The sequence below is a fragment of the Mustela nigripes genome, chromosome 3 (assembly GCF_022355385.1).
Source record: "Mustela nigripes isolate SB6536 chromosome 3, MUSNIG.SB6536, whole genome shotgun sequence".
Classification (NCBI taxonomy): domain Eukaryota; kingdom Metazoa; phylum Chordata; class Mammalia; order Carnivora; family Mustelidae; genus Mustela; species Mustela nigripes.
The window spans coordinates 118839857-118858093 of NC_081559.1; the positions used below are offsets into that span (position 1 = coordinate 118839857).

An 18237-nucleotide genomic window follows, 5' to 3' on the forward strand; every position below is an offset into this window, starting at 1 on the left:
GAAAAAGAAAGCCAAAGTTGGTGGCATCACAATTCCGGACTTTAAGCTCTATTACAAAGCTGTCATCATCAAGACAGTATGGTACTGGCACAAAAACAGACACATAGATCAATGGAACAGAAATAGAGAGCCCAGAAATAGACCCTCAACTCTATCAACTAATAGAGTTAACTAATAGAGTCAACTAATAGAGTTAAATAATAGAGTCAACTAATCTTCAATGAAGCAGGAAAGAATGTCCAATGGAAAAAAGACAGTCTGTTCAACAAATGGTGTTGGGAAAATTGGACAGCCACATGCAGAAAAATAAAATTGGACCATTTCCTTACACCACACACCAAAATAGACTCAAAATGGATGAAGGACCTCAATGTGAGACAGTAATCCATCAATATCCTTGAGGAGAACACAGGCTGCAACCTCTTTAACCTCAGCCACAGCAACTTTTTCTTGGGCACATCGCCAAAGGCAAGGGAAGCAAAGGCAAAAATTATCTATTGGGATTTCATCAAGATCAAAAGCTTTTGCACAGCAAAGGAAACAGTTAACAAAACCGAAAGACAACTAACAGAATGGGAGAAGATATTTGCAAATGACATATCAGATAAAGGGCTAGTATCCAAAATCTATAAAGAGCTTAGCAAACTCAACACCCAACAAACAAATAATCCAATCAAGAAATGGGCAGAGGACATGAACAGACATTTCTGCAAAGAAGACATCCAGATGGCCAACAGACACATGAAAAAGTGCTCCACATCCCTCAGCATCAGGGAAATACAAATCAAAACCACTATGAGATACCACCTCACACCAGTCAGAATGGCTAAAATTAACAAGTCAGGAAATGATAGATGCTGGTGAGGATGCAGAGAAAGGCAAACCCTCCTACACTGTTGGTGGGAATGCAAGCTGGTGCAACCACTCTGGAAAACAGCATGGAAGTTCCTCAAAAAGTTGAAAATAAAGCTACCCTATGACCCATTAATTGCACTACTGGGTATTTACCCTAAAGATACAAACAGTGATCCGAAGGGGCACGTGCACCCGAATATTTATAGCAGCAATGTCGACAATAGCCAAACTATGGAAAGAACCTAGATGTCCACCAACAGATGAATGGATAAAGAAGAAGTGGTATATATACACAATGGAATACTATTTAGCCATCAAAGGAAATGAAATCTTGCCATTTGCAATGACGTGGATGGAACTAGAGGGTATTACACTGAGCGAAATAAGTCAATCAGAGAAAGATAGCTATTATATGATCTCCCTGATATGAGGAGGTGGAGATGCAATGTGGGGTGTTTGGGGGGTAGGAAAAGAATAAATGAAACAAGATGGGATCGGGAGGGAGACAAACCATAAATGACTCTTAATCTCACAAAACAAACTGAGGGTTGCTAGGGGGAAGGGGGTTGAGAGAGAGGGGTGGGTTTATGGACATTGGGGAGGGTATGTGCTATGGTGAGTGCTGTGAAGTGTGTAAACCTGGCGATTCACAGACCTGTACCCTTGGGGATAAAAATACATTATATGTTTATTAAAAAAAAATAGTAAATTAAAAAAAATATCTTCTCAGCTAAATTTCCAAAGTCATCACTCACAGGTTCTGTGTTCTACAAAACACTAGAGATAATTCACTCAAGTTCTTTGCCACCTATAACATGGATCAGCTTTTTCTTCAATGTCTAATAACATGTTCCTTATTTCCATCTGAAATTTTATCAGAAGTACTTCTAACATCATATCCCTGCCAAAAATCTCTCCAACACAATCTAGACTTTCTCTAATGGGCACCTCAAAGCTCTAAACAGCCTCTATTCATTACCCAGTTCTGATGACTTTTTCACACTATTAGGTTTTTGTTACAGCAACATCCCACTAATTGTTACCAAAATCTGTACTGGTTTGCTAGGGCTGCAATACAAAGTACCACAGATCAGGTGGCTTAGCAACATTTTGTTTTCTTACAGTTGTAGAAGCTGGAAGTTCAAGATCAAGGTGCTGGCCGAGTTAGATTCTTCTGAGGACTTTCTCCTTGGCTTGTAGATGGCTAACTTCTCACTGTGTCTTCACTTTGTCTTCCATGCTTGAAAATCCCTGGCATCTTCCCAGCTGTGTGAGTAATAAATCTTTCTTCGTCCAAACCAATTAGTCCCCTGGATTTTGACATAAAACCTCACCTTGTGCAGGAGGTTCTCCACATCAAAATGGAGTTGCTATAATACATTCAATCACCAATCCCTGACCATTATACTTCACAGTTATCTCTCCAAAGCTTGTCCTTTTTTCCCCCCTAAGATCATTTGTACATCCTAAGACAACATCTGCTCACTTCTGGAGCACGACATAACACTGCAGTCACTTTTGTTTTCCTTTATCAGTTCTCTTATAGAAACCAGATCAAATTATCTAAATTCAAATGCAAAGAATCTTTCCTGTTCCTCAGAGACTTGGAATTCAGGAGAACCCTTTATAGACCTTCTTATTTAGACAGTTTCTGCCCCTCAGACTCATATATCATGTGATTCTTGATTACCTATTCCCCAGCCATACTTGACATCTTTCTGTTCCTTATATATGTCAAAACTTCCTTTAGTTTTAGTCGTTTCACTTTCTGTGGTTGTTATATTTGTAATAACATTACCTGTCCTTTAATTAAAAGAAAGCCTCTGGAGTATCTTTGATTCCTTTCTTTCACTCATCCTCATATACCTGTTCTATAAAGTGGTGAAGCTGGATTTTCTGGAACAGTTCTAATTTATGCTTCCCCCTCCCCAGCATAATTATTATTATTGTTATCCCCTTTGAACTCATGAAAGAACCTGCTTTGGATTAATAAATTATAGTGGACAATCTATTGCTCTCTTTATCTCTCTTCATGTCTGTTTGTTTGCTTGTTTAAATAATCTGAATTCAGAACAAGAATTTTGTTTAGCTTCATATTCCATCTTTCCAACACCCAGAAAATTTACCAAGTTACAGTGAAATACATGATCTTAACATAAGTATGAGTCACAGATTAGCTATCATTAAATTATTATCAACTGCACCCTTTTACATAGATCTCAGAGGAGAAATCTAGACAACTATGCCCTAACTTTTTTCCCATTATGTTTTGGATTAGTCTACCAATGAGAGGCACTCATGTAAGACTGGAAAGAAAATCAGTATTATTCTCAAGCACAATTGTTAACAGGTATATAGGCTGAGCTTCAGGCTCCTGCGAAATTCCCGAGACTTGCTGTGGCTTACATATGAACTCCTGTGAACCAAATATCTTCTAGAACCTATTTCTATGACCTCTATTCCCCTCTTCCAATGGTTGTGAAAACCTATGGCTTTTTGTATTAAAACCCATCCCACTTGGAATTACAGAGGGGTTTCTGTTATTTTTACTGAAAACTGACTTACACATCTCCTTTCAAATAAAATAAGCTTACATTTTAACCCACTGAGCCAACCAGGCGCCCCTCTGCTAAAGCTTATATTTTAAATTGAATTTTAGTGTTTCATTTATTGAAAAATTTTAAATTGCAAATTATTTCATATTAAGAAATAATAAAATATCAAAAAATAAAATTCCCTCTAAAGTCTCATAATATTAATGTGGTATTCCAAATGATGGTAAGTAAGTACATGCAAGTTATTTAGTGATTTCTGTGTATCTCCTCTGTACCATTTATCAATACTCAAAATTAGGCACTTTTTAAAATTGTGTCCTAAGTTCTGAGATCTGATCATGTATGACACATTATCTGAAAAATTACAGAAAAATGAATTGCCTGTCATGATTATATAACTGTAAATATTTTTGTCCATTTAACAAAACAGATAGACTCCATTTCTCACTATATTGCAGCTCTGGAAATTGCATCAAATGTACAGAACATTTTATTTTCTATAAACAAATGATACATTTGCAAGATAAATTCCTAGCTTATGACAATTTAAGTAAATTCCAGCTCTGGCTAATAACATGTTATAATGACAGAGGTATAAACACCATAAACCTCAACCATAAAATAATATATAACTGTGTAATAGGCTCCTAAAAATGAGAAAATATATCCACTATACCAAAGGGCCATGGAAAAAAGCATATACCATATGAAGACTATAATTCAATTTTATTATGATCTTGATATTTATACAAAAAAAATAGTATATGCTTATTTTGTTAATTTCAACTATTAAATTAAATGCAAACTTGTATGTCTTATTTAGCTTGAATAGAACTTGAAATAAATGATTTAAGGCTGATTTGAATGGCCTAGATTTCTCTTTAAAAATCTGATGGTTTGAGTCTGAATATATGCCTTATTTTACTCTATATTCATTCAAAAGGGTACCAGGGATCTAAGAACTCCTCCCAAAGTCTCAACCATTCTTTATAAAGCACTTACTGTGACATCAAACAATTTGAAAACCTCACTAAGAGTTTAATTTTAATTAAAGGTATAAATTCTTATATATTATCTCATTGTTCATTATATACTACCTCTCCCCTGCAACAGACAGACACCCTTCACAGCCATGTAAATTCAGCACTATCACAATTTGAAATAATTAAATGTTCTGAGTGTAGCTATAGCTCTAGCTCTAGTTATATCTACAATGATCAGAATCATATTTAATGAACAAATATAATTTACTATAACCTACTGATTAAAAAATACTTTTAATACCATGGAATTTGCAGACCACCTTCATTACTTTGATTCTATCATGGTTAAAGGACCAACATTAATGAATATCTTTTCTAGACATTCCAAAGCCACCTAATAAATGTAAATAAGCAACAGTGGAAAATGTCAAGACTGGCACTATTTCACAGCCCTGTAGACATAATGCACCTAGGGTTAGAAAGTAAAGGTAGAAACCCATGGCTAATAACTGAAGGTTGGAATCTTGTGTCATAGACAAAGGATGGTCTCAAGAAAATAATCTCCTACATGACGAGTACCTCTATATCCTGTTTGATCTACTTCTTCATTGTCTTTAATTTTACCATGAGAAATACACATGACTTTATCTGGATGATCATTTTTTTTTTAATTTATTTATTTGTCAGAGAGAGAGAGAGAAAGACAGCATGAACAGGGGGAACAGCAGACAGAGGGAGAAGCAAGTTCCTCAGTGAGCAAGGAACCTGATGTGGGACTCAATCCCAGGACCCTGGGATCATGACTGGAGCCAAAGGCCGATTAACTGATTGAGCCACCCAGCTGTCCCTGGATGATCATTTTTCATAAAGTAAAGGGTTTAGTTTTAGTTTTTTATTTATTTATGAATGAGTTGCATTCATGTTGATAAGCAACAGAAAAACCATGAAGCTGAACACACTGCACATTTAGAAATGTCTTTCTTTAGCTAAGAGGATACATTTCACATTAGCACGGACCATTAAAACTCAGGAAACTGACAAATTAATAACAAATGTTAATTTCACAAATCCTAAGGGCTTATTATATCTGAAAATATGCTTTGTCCTCAGAACATCTGTGTTCATCATCCTGTCCACCTCCGACTGCTTCTTTTTCTATTCACAGATGTAGTGGTAGATGCTCAATTTATGTGTGTTCCATTCTCAATGTTTTATTTTGTTTTTTTTTCTTTTTTCAATCTACTTTACATGACCTGGCTGGTTTCTGACTTGAGTCAATATTTTCCAATGCTGGTATTATGTCATATTCATTTATTCCTTCAATTTTTATCTGTCAGGATTTTGTCAGGTTTCATTAAGTGTGCACACAGTTCTGTGCCCTACTGTACCTCTTCCCATCAGTGTATCCCGTGTGTCCCAGGGAAACCTGACTTCTGTAGGAGTGCTCAGGACCTTGTAACTGCCTCTTCCATCTTTGTCTGGTCCTAACATACACTTTATATTCCTGATAGATTCAGAACTTTTTGAGTTCAAAAAGGAAACCAGGACGCCTGGGTGGCTCAGTCAGTTAAGCATCTGCCTTTGGTTCAGGTCATGATCCTAGGGTCCTGGGATCTAGTCCCACACTGGACTCCTTGCTCACTGGGGAGCCTGCTTCTCTCTCTGCCTGCAGCTCTCCCTGCTTCTCCTCTCTCTCTCTTTCTCTCTCTGGCAAATAAATAAAACAAAATCTTAATAACAAATAAATAAAAACTAACAAATCACTGGTTGTTCTTAAACAAGTACTGTGTGTTAGGCACTGATGACCCAGCAGTAAAACAGCCCCAGCTATTAAGATATTTATAATAAAATGGAAGAGATAGAACAAATTAACAAGGAAAAACACTTTTGCTTGATACATTTAGAGATACATATTACTTCACACTGTTATTGGACACTTGGAGGACCAACTACTACAGTCTTAGGGTATCTGGAATGCTTCTAATCACTATTACAGCATATATCAAAGATGAAATATCACCATCAACATATAGATAAAATTGGACTAAAATGTTACTTATGAATTCTACCTGTATCTGTAAATCCGTAAAATAAGTTCAAGAAAAATAATTTGCTATATAGATAAAAGGATTAATATTTAAGGTAACAAGGCCCACCTTCTTCAGCCCAGGTCTTTCTCTTACCAGTATAACTTACCTCTTCTATGACACATGAACTCAAGCAAATAAAATAGAGGTCCCTATATTCAGCGGGGTCCCAAAGTCCTAGATCATCCCAACCATTCCAAGAGGGAGTAACCTTAACCTTCAAGAATAACCTTCTAGAAACAATGCTTCACATCTTTGAGATTCATGTTCAGACTCAGATTGGACAACTGATTGGACAAGTGGTTGTTCTGGTCATAAAGAAGGGTACTGATGGATAGCACACTGCTGCAAACCATGGCTGCAGCCAGACCCTAAGGGTGACACATGCAGCAAGAAGGTAATCTTGCATTTCTAAACAAGATAATGTTTACATTCAAAAGCAACAGTAATATGTTAAGGAGGTTACTGTTCACATAGTTCCTCTGCCATCCTTACAACATTCCTGAAAGTCCAGAGGATACTTACTCTGGATGGTTAAAGAAATTGCCCAGCTCAGACAACTTGTAAAGGCAGAACTTCCTGGCAGCAGGCCCTGGGTTCTTCTCACACCCCTACAGTACTTTCTGCCTCAAGGCCTCTGATGGTAAGAAGCAAAAAATATGCTTCATGGTGACATTAAAGTTGAGGAAGGAGCCAGCACAGCACTATGCCTTGAAAGAGATCAGAATTCCATTTCTGAATAAAACCATCTAATTGCCATTTCTAATATAAGCCAATGAGTCTCATTGACTCATTCCCAAATTTTAGAAAAAATTAAATAAACCATGAGCCAGAACAAGTGAGAAAATAAGCAAAAGTGCAGAGGAGTATGAAAATTTCATTTTTAACAATAGCTTTTTCAGAAATGGAAAACCAGACAAAGCAGTAATCCCTCAGAGGCTTGTTTGGATTCCATTTCAAACACAAAAACAAAAAATTATAAGAAAAGTATGTGTTGGCCTGTTACAAATTATCTACATCCACAGAGATAAAAAGAGCACCCAAACACAATTATTCAGAAAAGCCCTGTGCAGGAACTCAGAAACTCACTGAGCAGATAGCTCCATCACTGAGACCCTATGTATTGAAGAAATTGATATTTGGTAGAAAAGAAATGGGTTTTACCCAAGTGCTCCTTCCCTGAATTCAACTATTATAAGGAAATGGGTATTGTGTTATATATCTACAGAGCCATTGGACAGATTTTTTTTTTAATCTAGTTATTTCAATCTCTACGATAAGAACATGTTGCTTAGGGGGAAAAACAAACCTGTTCTCTGAGAGCTTTGATGGTTTTTTGAGTTTCCACTGCAAAATTGCTGAAATCTTGGGCAAACTCTGCTTTTGGCAGAAATGTCACATGTCTACCATCTTCATCAATGTACAAGTAATCTTGCTGCCTGTTTATAATAGAAGAAAAATAATGCTGAAAAATAGAAGTCAGATGGTAAAAAAAAAAAAGATCAACAAATATTCCTCAGGCATTAGAGTGTACAGGGCATTGTGACTTTCTTTGCGTGACTAGAATTAGAAATTAAAATTAAATGACATATAAGAAGATAATCCAGAGACTTACATCTGTTCCACATAGTTTACTCAAAATGATAAGGAAGTATTTCTTAGGAAATAAAGGGAATGCCATGTAGTATTACATATCTATTTGACATATTATTTAGATCTCAAATTATGTCTTTTGCTAAAAATTGTTCATTTCACTTCACAGTGAAAGAGCAGTGACAAATTATAATATTATATATGATATAGCACCCAGGTGGGAACGTTCCTTGTTCTATTATAAATTCATGGCAAGAACTAAATTAAGATAAAAATACTAGTCTGACAAAAATCTAATCTTAAAGCAGATGCAAAATAGCACAGTATTGTCAATAATAAAAGGAAATAAAAAGTCTTGGGCTGAATTCAAAATATGATTTCTAGAGCTTAACTTAAGTTCTCAAAAGACAGAGGTAAATAATGAGTTTGGGAAATTGAAATGAAAGTTCCATACATCTATGATTATAATATATTGTTAAAAACATTTTATATAGATTTGATTTAGTTGACATGCTATTCATGTCCAAGTTTTTCCTTTTTTCCCAAATTGTGTTTAAAGTTCTTCCTTGTGAAAAAACCATTGTAACTTTCAAAATTGTTCTGCTTTGTTCTGCTCAATATATGTCTTCTACTGTTCAGTAAGAAAATGGCTTGCCAGACACAGTAGATCCTACGAGCTTATAAAATAATTCCTAAGCCAAAGACATGTTACAGGCTTACATCAGAGAGGGAATTTAGGAAAAGGTAGCACTGAAAAAGAAAAGAAGTTACCAATGCCAATTGCTCAGTCACTAGATCAACTCTATGTCCCATGAGACGCTGTGAATTAGAGGCACCACAAACCAGCTTTTACTACGTTCAAATCAATTCAAGTGTACAAGTATTGATATGGATGATACTAGTAACCACAGATAATTTTAATAAAGATTATTTAACGCTTTTGTTTTCATGCTGCTCTCTCCTATAAATCATCAGTGTCGAGTCAAAGGAGATTGAACTGCAAGGAAGTCTGGATGATTGTATAAAGTTATAACCAAGATTTAAAGTACTGAGTATAGGAACGTAAGGAGTGGCTGATACCGGCAAGACCAGATTATACAATGAGATGGTGTTCACAATTGAACAAGTATGTGTTGGGTGTTGGTTATGTAACAGGCATTACGCTAAGATACATGTGAGGGTCCTTTTCAGTAAGTAGACTGCTAACATTCTCTCAGAAAAGACTGATTGATGAACAAGCAGGAAAAACAACATTTGTATGAGGAAGACAAATAAGAAGGTAATGACTCCTGCCTGGGGTGGGGGTGGGAGGGTGCAATGAGTCAGGGAAGCTAAATAAAGCAGACCATAGTTCTTCATTCACTTCAGGGACCATACAGTTCTGATTGCTTTGCCCTAGAGGCCACATCACCTCACTCAATGCACCCAGCAGTGCCAAGAGACACTTGAAGCAGCCTTGTCTTTCAGATGAGAATACTGTGACTTAGTTGTTAATATGTCCACATGATATAGTTATTAAATTGCACAGCTGAATGCAAATCAGGATTTTAAAAAAAAAAAATTTAAAAGTCCTTTCTTAACCACTACACAGACATTTTAGTCTGATCATATTTGTGTTTTAGACAGTGTGGAAAAAGAGAAGAGAGACAAGGATACCAGCTAGGGAGATTATTGGGGGTAGCCAGTGAGAAGGAGAGAGAAGAATGGAAGAAAAAGATGGACAGTATGGATATTTCTACATTGTAAATTATTAATAAAAACACGAAACTCAGCATAGAGTTTATAAGAAAAAAATAATACTTATCAAGTTAAACTGATGTCAACTCATGAATAGTATATTGAAAAATGGATCAATTTTTGACCAAAAGACAGTAAATGCAAGAAAGATGAATGTGCAGAGAAAAGTGAAAGTAAAATCATAGCCTGAGTGATCTGCACACACTGAGTGAGAGGATTTGGCCTTTTTTGGTCTAAACAAGTCTTGAGTACAACAAAACTATCTACAAAGGATTATGAAACATGTATAGTTAGAAGACAAAACAAAGCTGGTATTATCTTTTTATTATCATATCAATAATAAATGGAATTCTGGATTGTGAGGCTCATGTTTGAGTAAAATTTGATGAGGTTGGCAGGAGACTAAAACTGAAATTAACCAGTCTGTAGCTGAGTGACTAACGCTACAGGTAAGCAGAATGTCCATAAGGTCACCACAATCTTAAAGAGTTCAAATAGTACTATACGTTAATTATTACCTCAAAACAAGTAAAATGAATGTTTTTGGAAGGACAAGATATGACTGTAGAGCATGGCAGAAGGCAGGTAGTGGGTATTTTGTCCATGCCACATACCTTTGGATTTGACTGGAAGAGTCAGATCTCTATTACCATCCTTTAAGTAAAAGAGAAATTGCCTATAAATGTGTCACCCAACATCTATTTCCAATTTCACTCTGGTAAAACATTTCACATAGTAGAGTGGATTACAAACCAAATGAAATGCTAAATTAACTAAGGGCCATGTGACTATTTTCGGCCACTTGAATTACTTAAAAATGGTTCTGACTAGAGCTATGGCTCCTGGCCAAGTCTACCTTACAGGAAGGAGCTCCAGTAACACATGGAACAGATTTAGTTTCCTTAGTCTAGAATTTAAGGCTTTTCTCTCGCTACCTCAAACTTCTTTTATAGAATATTCTTCCAGGATGCTCTTCATCCCTAAGTATCGAACACATCAGGTTGTTTAGACATGTCAAGCCTTACCACTCTCCAAACATACCTAACTTTTCTCTGCCCCCATGATTTTGCTCACTGTTTTTCCAGACTAGAAGCCCTAAATCTTCATCAAAATCTTAGTCTTTTTCTCAACATCTCACCTCTGCATAAGCTAAAAGCCCAAAAGAATTATCTATACCTTGTTCTGAACTACACAGCATCCTAATTGGATTTCACATCAGTATTATATGAACACTTATGTACAGAGTTAATATTTACATAGCATTTAAAAGAATGTGTGGCATATAGTGAGCACTATAACAGCATTTGCTATCCTGTCTTTTGTGGAACACCTATAATACTACATCCCACATCACCATTAGGTGCTTTACATATACATATATACATTACTAATATAATAATTGCACAAGGTAGGTATGATTATGCCCACTTTGCAGCTGAGGAAACTGAGACTGAAATTTTACATAACCTGTGTCCATGAAGTAGTGGAAACAGGGTGTGAACCTGTGCCAGAGCCTGAAGCCTTCACCCATCTCCCTTATCATATGACCCACTTTCTCTCCTAGACTATAAATCTTACAAGGCCATGTCTTGTTCACTTCTACATACATCACAAATTCTCAGTTGTGACTGAGAGCAGGAACTCCAAAAATATATTTTGAATTTGACTGAATGATAATGCTTAGGAGCCTGCTGTGAAGCCAAGTTACTAGCATGTGGTAACAAAGTGTTTTCAATAGTATCCCTCCTATGGGGCTGTGAATTACAACATTTTTATTTTTGTTTTGGTAATTTAATTATACAAGCAACTACTGAATATTTACTCAGTGAAAAGAAGCTACTGTATATACCCATGCTCAAGTCATTGTTTCTCTTTTCAGAAACTTCCAAGACAATTGTGTGGAGGAACTCTGTAAAGAAGTGAAGGGGGTGGGATTATGGACATTGGGGAGGGTATGTGCTTTGGTGAGTGCTGTGAAGTGTGTAAACCTGGTGATTCACAGATCTGTACCCCTGGGGATAAAAATATATGTTTATAAAAAATAAAAAATTTAAAAAAAAAAAGGAAGTAACTACATATGAAGCTTGTATATAAGTGTCACAGGAGAAGTCCTAACAGATTTCAAAGGAGTAAGATTGATATTTCTCAATTTTCTAAGGGTTCAAAAATATCCCATTTTGGTCACAAATGAAACTTTCCTTGCTATACACTATATATGAATTAAAATCAACTAAACTTGATAAATGTTATTACTTTCATTACAAACAATATGCTGAGTTTCCCATTTTTGAAAAGAATTTTTAAAACAGCAATATCCATAATGTGATTTAAGGAATCATAAATAACATTTATTATGTGCAATTTTCTGTACTTTATTGAGAAGTATTTATTACTGCCCTGGACATGATGTTCCAGAGTGAAAAGGAACCCATATTTATCACATAGCTTATTTGCTCATCATTGTATAATTTATCCTACATGTAAATGAGTCAGTCATGGTTTCTATAAAAACCCTCAAACTGCATATTTGAAATAAATCTATGATAAATAGCCCAAAGAAATTAAATATTTCTGTACATACCTACTGAGTAGATCACTTAAGTTCTTATCTTTCTCATCAGGATAGCTGTACTGAGCAGAACGTTTCTTTCGAGATTCTTGTGTGAATGCTCTGAACTGTCCTCTACTCCTACAGTCTGTGGGGGAAAAGTATCCACATGAGCATTGTGTGAGATTGCCATCATCCTCCTATCTAGAGTATCTCTTTAATTGAGAAGGGAAATGGATAGCTGCTTGGTCAATTCAATTACAGGTTTCTGGTTTTGCATATGACTCCATCTCTGTTTTTACCAAAGCAGGTGAGATACCAAGACAATTTACAAAATCTGTGGAGGCTCCACAGGGAAAGCAAGCTGAATCTGAGCAAGGACACTGATCACAGGGTACATTATTTTCACTTAGAGGACTTGACAATGGGGAAAGAAACAAAAACATGGTAGACAGAATGTTTACGGGACAATATGCATATAGTTAACACTATTGTGCTGTACACTTAAAATGGTTTGCATAGTAAACCATGGTGGTGGTGTTTTTCACCACAATAAAAACACATGAGAATGGTCTGAAATTTTTTATATAAATATGAAACAACAATAAAAACAAATGTTCTTTAAATTTCATCTGAAAAAAGTTGGATTGGAAACCAGGTATATTGAGAAGAAGAAACACAATGATATAGAACCTACCTTTCCAAATAGTAAAACTACTACATATAAAGCTTAAAAAAAAAAGGGGAAGAATTTTTAATGCTGGAGGGAAAAACAGATTGAAATGGAACGTGATAACCATCCCAGAGCTTTTCACTACGCACTTGAATCTAAGAGGTTACACTGGGCAGCATAAATTAGCGGAAAACAAGGGATTATGCTATAGCATTTTGTATTGGGCAATAGCAACTTATTTCTCAAGAAGGGGAAGTAATGACAACTTACACAATCACCTTAGCATATGTAAGTTAAAATCAAGAGGAATATGTTCCATGATAAAATGTTAAGCAAAGCTGAGGATAAAATGTAAGTTGATATTTTCAATAACAAAATAAGCTACAAATGCTATAAAATTAGACACAAAAGAAAAATAAAACTTTGTTATTCTATATGAACTTACCAATATTAAAACAAATAGAAAATAAATGACATGTTAAAATGGTGGCAGTGATGTATCTAACATTGTTATAGTTATTTCTTTTTTCTTACTCTACCTCTATCCTTTGTTTTGTCCCAGTTTTCAATAAGAAATAGTCATGATTTAAACAATTTAAAACAGTAAATGTAAGTAAGCAGAAAGAAATGGGTTATTCCAAAGTCTGATTCACTTCAGTAGGCTGAGGCCGGGGACAGGTGGGAAACTTTGGACAATCAAGGAGGAACATGAAAGTCAAGAATTCTTCCCAGGGACAGAGAAGTCCTCAGGAAGGGAGGTAAAACTGGGGCAATGACGAACTACCTCACTGGGCAAGATTTGCCCATGAACTCATGGGAAATACACGCTGCTGAAAATGTTGCAGTTGTAACTTCTGAAAATGTATTTTTGAGACATTATAGATAAAGTTATGTAGTTTACTAACAGACCTATACATGCCTACTTTTACACAATTACTTTAACGTAGCACCTTATCAATAATCAATAATCCATAAGTATTTGCAGATCTGGGTGAGAAAAAATAGAAATGAAAACAAAAAGAAAAAAACTAACACATATGGGTTTCACTCCTGTAATAAAACTTAATTTTTAATTATTTTTTAAATTATTTTAATTTTTCTATTTCTGAAGAGTATATAATTTGTGTCAATAAATATATGGAACTTCCTAAACTAAGTTATTAGACTAAGCAGTGTAGGGAAAATAAAAAATGAGTAAGGCATGGTTCTTGGTTTTAAAGAGTTTGTAAGTGGAAAAACACAGCATTTCCAGTTAAGCCAGATATTATACCTTTTAATCCTCATATAAAAAGGAAAGAATATAGAGAAAGGGGGCTGCAAGTCAACTCACATTATCTATTGTCTTTCTTCTTTTAGGAAGATAGAACTTTAGAATTTATTTTAGAGTGCCAATAGAATATGCAAGGTCATATACATAAATCCCAAAAGCAAAGAGTTAGTTGTATTTGTAATGTAGCAGGTATATATTGATGCACATAAGGGAGCAGAAACACAGAGAATCACTCCCCCACACCCTAGTTCCACCAGAGAATGAACACTGAGAGTGAGGTGAACAACTCACTAGAGTTGCAATGACCAGGCATCTCTTTTAATGTGACAGGTTTTTTTATTCCTGACATCTTTTTTTTTTTTAATTCAATTTGGTATTTATCCCTAGTTATTGCTGAAGAGGTAAAGCATATTTGATTGCTGAATGTTTGGCTCTTAAGCAAACAACATCTGAATTGAAACAGTATGTTAATTTGATAGATGCTTTGGTTTTATACCTATGCATATATATCTTTTATAAATATGTATTTACACTTGTTCAAACTCTGTTCTTAGGCCTAACATCAATTATTAATTTGAAACTTTATAATAACATGTGATGGGTATTATTATTCCTAGTGTTACCTTGAGGAAACTAAAAGAGGTTACATTACCTTCTCCAAGGTACTACAGCTTTTTATGGAAGAGCCAGGATTTGAATCCAGATATATTGTCTCAAAAGCCCAACCTCTTAACTGCTACACTACAACAAGGAATGAGAAAAATAGAAATAATAAGATCAAAACTCCTGAATATGAGGTTTGTGCAACTTTGGAATAATGGTACCAGTATTTGTTAACTGGATGAATGAATGAGTGGAAGGATGGATGGATAGATCTAGAGTGGAAGATAAAAGGAGATTACTTGAATTCATATTGGCTCAAAAATACTGTCAAATTTCTGGTCTACATATGACTTAGTGGAGGCACGTTAATACAGCAGATACTACTTCAAGATGCCATTGAAAAAATAAAATTAAATTTTAAAAAAATTGTTCCCTGGGGTGGGGGAAAGAAAAAAGAAGACACCAGTAAGAGATGTGGATTAAGATAAAGCAATATGGCTCATTTTCAAGAAGTATAATGCAATGTGTGTATGCATGAATACATATAACTTCCCATTCAGCCAGTACAGCCTAAATTGGCCCCCCAACCCATCCCTCAGCCTTTGTACTATGAATGAAGCCCTAGATCTTTACTGTGTCAAACGAAATCCTTCCCTGTGCACACATTCTTCTGTCTTCAGCCTCATTTCTCTCTAATGCACCACTCATGGCTAACCATCCAGCTCCAACTTCATTCGGTCTCTCTCACCTGAGTAATAAACACCACAGGTGTCATGTCACCATCTCTAAGAAGCCTTTCTTAAACTGAGGACCAGGTCAGAAGGAAATTCATTACATTCTCTCAGCACTCTGTACCTCTGTCTACTATTCTTCATTGGCTAAGGAGAGAGCAGCAAGGAGGGCTCTGTCTTACCTACCAGTTGATCCCCATCCCATAGTATAGCACCTGCACATGATCCACACAAATAAATATTTTAATGAACGAGTGAATGAAATCAAACAGGCCAAATCATTATTTTAAAATATCTAGTTCTTTGTTATTTTCTGTGTTTAAGAGTTTGATTGCAGGGTTCACTCTAGGTTATACCATGCTTTCCACATTTGAAATATATTACTTTGGATAAACTACTTAAACTTATTGACTCCACTTTCTCATCTCTTCATGAGGATGATAACACAATTTATCTCATGGAGTTGGTGAGAGAATTAAATGAGTTAAGGGAAGTAAAACATTCTGAAAGAATGTCATATACAGATTAAGCTTCAACATCGCTTTTATTTCTGGAAAAAACTTTATAGAGAATAAGATGACTGACTTATTTAGTTCATAAGCAACTTTTGCATAATGTCAAAGTTATAAATGCTTTTGTTCATAGAACTAACGTTCAAAAAATATTGTTGAATGAATTAAAATTTAAGGTAATGTGTTTGTAGACAGTTTTTCAAGGCAATTCCAAATGAGCTTAAAAAACATTTCCCTGAAAATAATTGGTATAAACACTTCAGGATTTTTTTACATTTACATTTCTTTATAGTGAAAATAGCACAGAACAATTTGCAGAACTTGCATAAAAGCAACAACTTGCTATTTAAAGGTATTGTCAAATTAAACTAGTAGAAACGTGATGTCAGTCTGTTTGGCAGTGAGTACTGAAAAAAAGAAAGCTTATTTCAATGGGTATGTAGATTGCAATCATGTCCATGACTCATATCTAAACATAGACCCCATCTGGTCTGGCCTAGAGATGGACACGTGGTAAGGAAACATGTCAGGACACGAAATCCTGGACATTAATGATTAATTTAATGAAATCAAAAGATTCTGAAGACAACAAGCTGCTTTAGTCATGGGTCTGGACATTCTGATTTGTTGGAGTGACTGACATTCCTTGAGTATTAAACTTGAGTAAACAAGTTCAAGTTGGGGAGTTGAAGGTACAGTAGCTTCAAACATACATGTTTGCATAAATTGATCAAAACACTACAACTGTGGAATATCAGGGTCCTGATGCTGCATTCCACATACCAAAAATATATCAATGATGATAGGCTTGGGGCGCCTGGGTGGCTCAGTGGGTTAAGCCTCTGCTTTCGGCTCAGGTCATGATCCCAGGGTCCTGGGATAGCCCTGCATTGGGCTCTCTGCTCAGCGGGGAGCCTGCTTTCCTTCCCCTCTCTCTGCCTGCCTGTGATCTCTGTCTGTCAAATAAATTTAAAAATAAAATGATGATAGGCTTAAAAATTGACAAAAATATATAACACTTTGTTTTTAAGTTATGGTCAACCCTTGTTTCTTAACATTTTAGCACTTCTCATTTGCTGGCAAGAAGAGAAAAGGGGAAGAAGTACAAATAACAATTTAATGAAACATAAAAATGTTTTATGTTTCATTCAAAAATGTTTTATGTTTGGGGGAGACTCTGAGATCAGCTTTATTCAATGCTATTGTCTTATGTTGTTATTTGTGTAACTATCAAATATAATTCTTAATTCCTAGTTCCTATGGAGGAACTAACATTCTCTATCTTTAAATAGTGTTTCATCTGAATTAGTGAGCAATTCTGAACTGTGCCCACAGTTGTTTTGAAGGGAGGGATGACAGCAGGAAACCACTCATATTTCTTCATACTCTTACCTGCATTCCAATTTCTTTCTACTTTGCAATTGCATTATCTATTGCAGTGCAATAACTGACTGCAAACATGGTGGTTTGAAACAACACAAATACATTTTTATGGTCTGAGCTGTGCTTCCCCTTAATTCATATGTTGAAGTCCTAACCCCCAGAACCTCAGAATGCAACCTAATTTGGAAAAAGGGTCATTGCAAATGTATCTAGTTAAGAAGAGCTCACACTGGCATAGGGTGGACCCTAATCCAATGTGACTGCTGTCCTCATAAAAAGGAGAAGCTTAAACACAGATACACACAAAGCTAGAAAACCATGTGATAATGAGGGTTGAAAGGGGTAACACAGGAGAAGCCAAGGCAAGCGAATGATACCAGCAACCGCCAGAAGCTCAGGGTGAGTCAAGGAACAGATTCTCATTCATAGACCTCAAAGAAAACCAATCCCGCAATACCAACAATCCTTCTGTCCTCCAGAATGGTGGAACAATAAATGTTTATTGTTCAAGCAATAAATGTTTATTGTTCAAGTGTAGCCTGGAATAGTTTGTCATGGCAGCCCTAACAAACTAAAATTTTAATTAAAAATATTACATCAGAAGGAGGAGTCAAGATTGTGGAGAAGTAGCAGGCTGAGACTACTTCAGCTAGCCAGAGATCAGCTAGATAGCTTATCTAAAGATTGCAAACACCTGAAAATCCATC

The 18237-nt window shown here is 35.7% G+C and overlaps 1 protein-coding gene across 1 annotated transcript in view; it reads right to left on the bottom strand.

Moving 5' to 3' along the window:
• The window catches only part of PXDNL (peroxidasin like), a 479104-nt gene that overhangs the window by 21295 nt on the left and 439572 nt on the right, over window positions 1–18237 (bottom strand). The window contains exons 20-21 of the mRNA XM_059394566.1: window positions 12392–12506; window positions 7790–7919 (exon numbers count right to left, since the gene is read on the bottom strand). Coding sequence (XP_059250549.1) covers window positions 7790–7919; window positions 12392–12506 — 245 coding nt within the window. The remainder of the gene's footprint in view (window positions 1–7789; window positions 7920–12391; window positions 12507–18237) is intronic.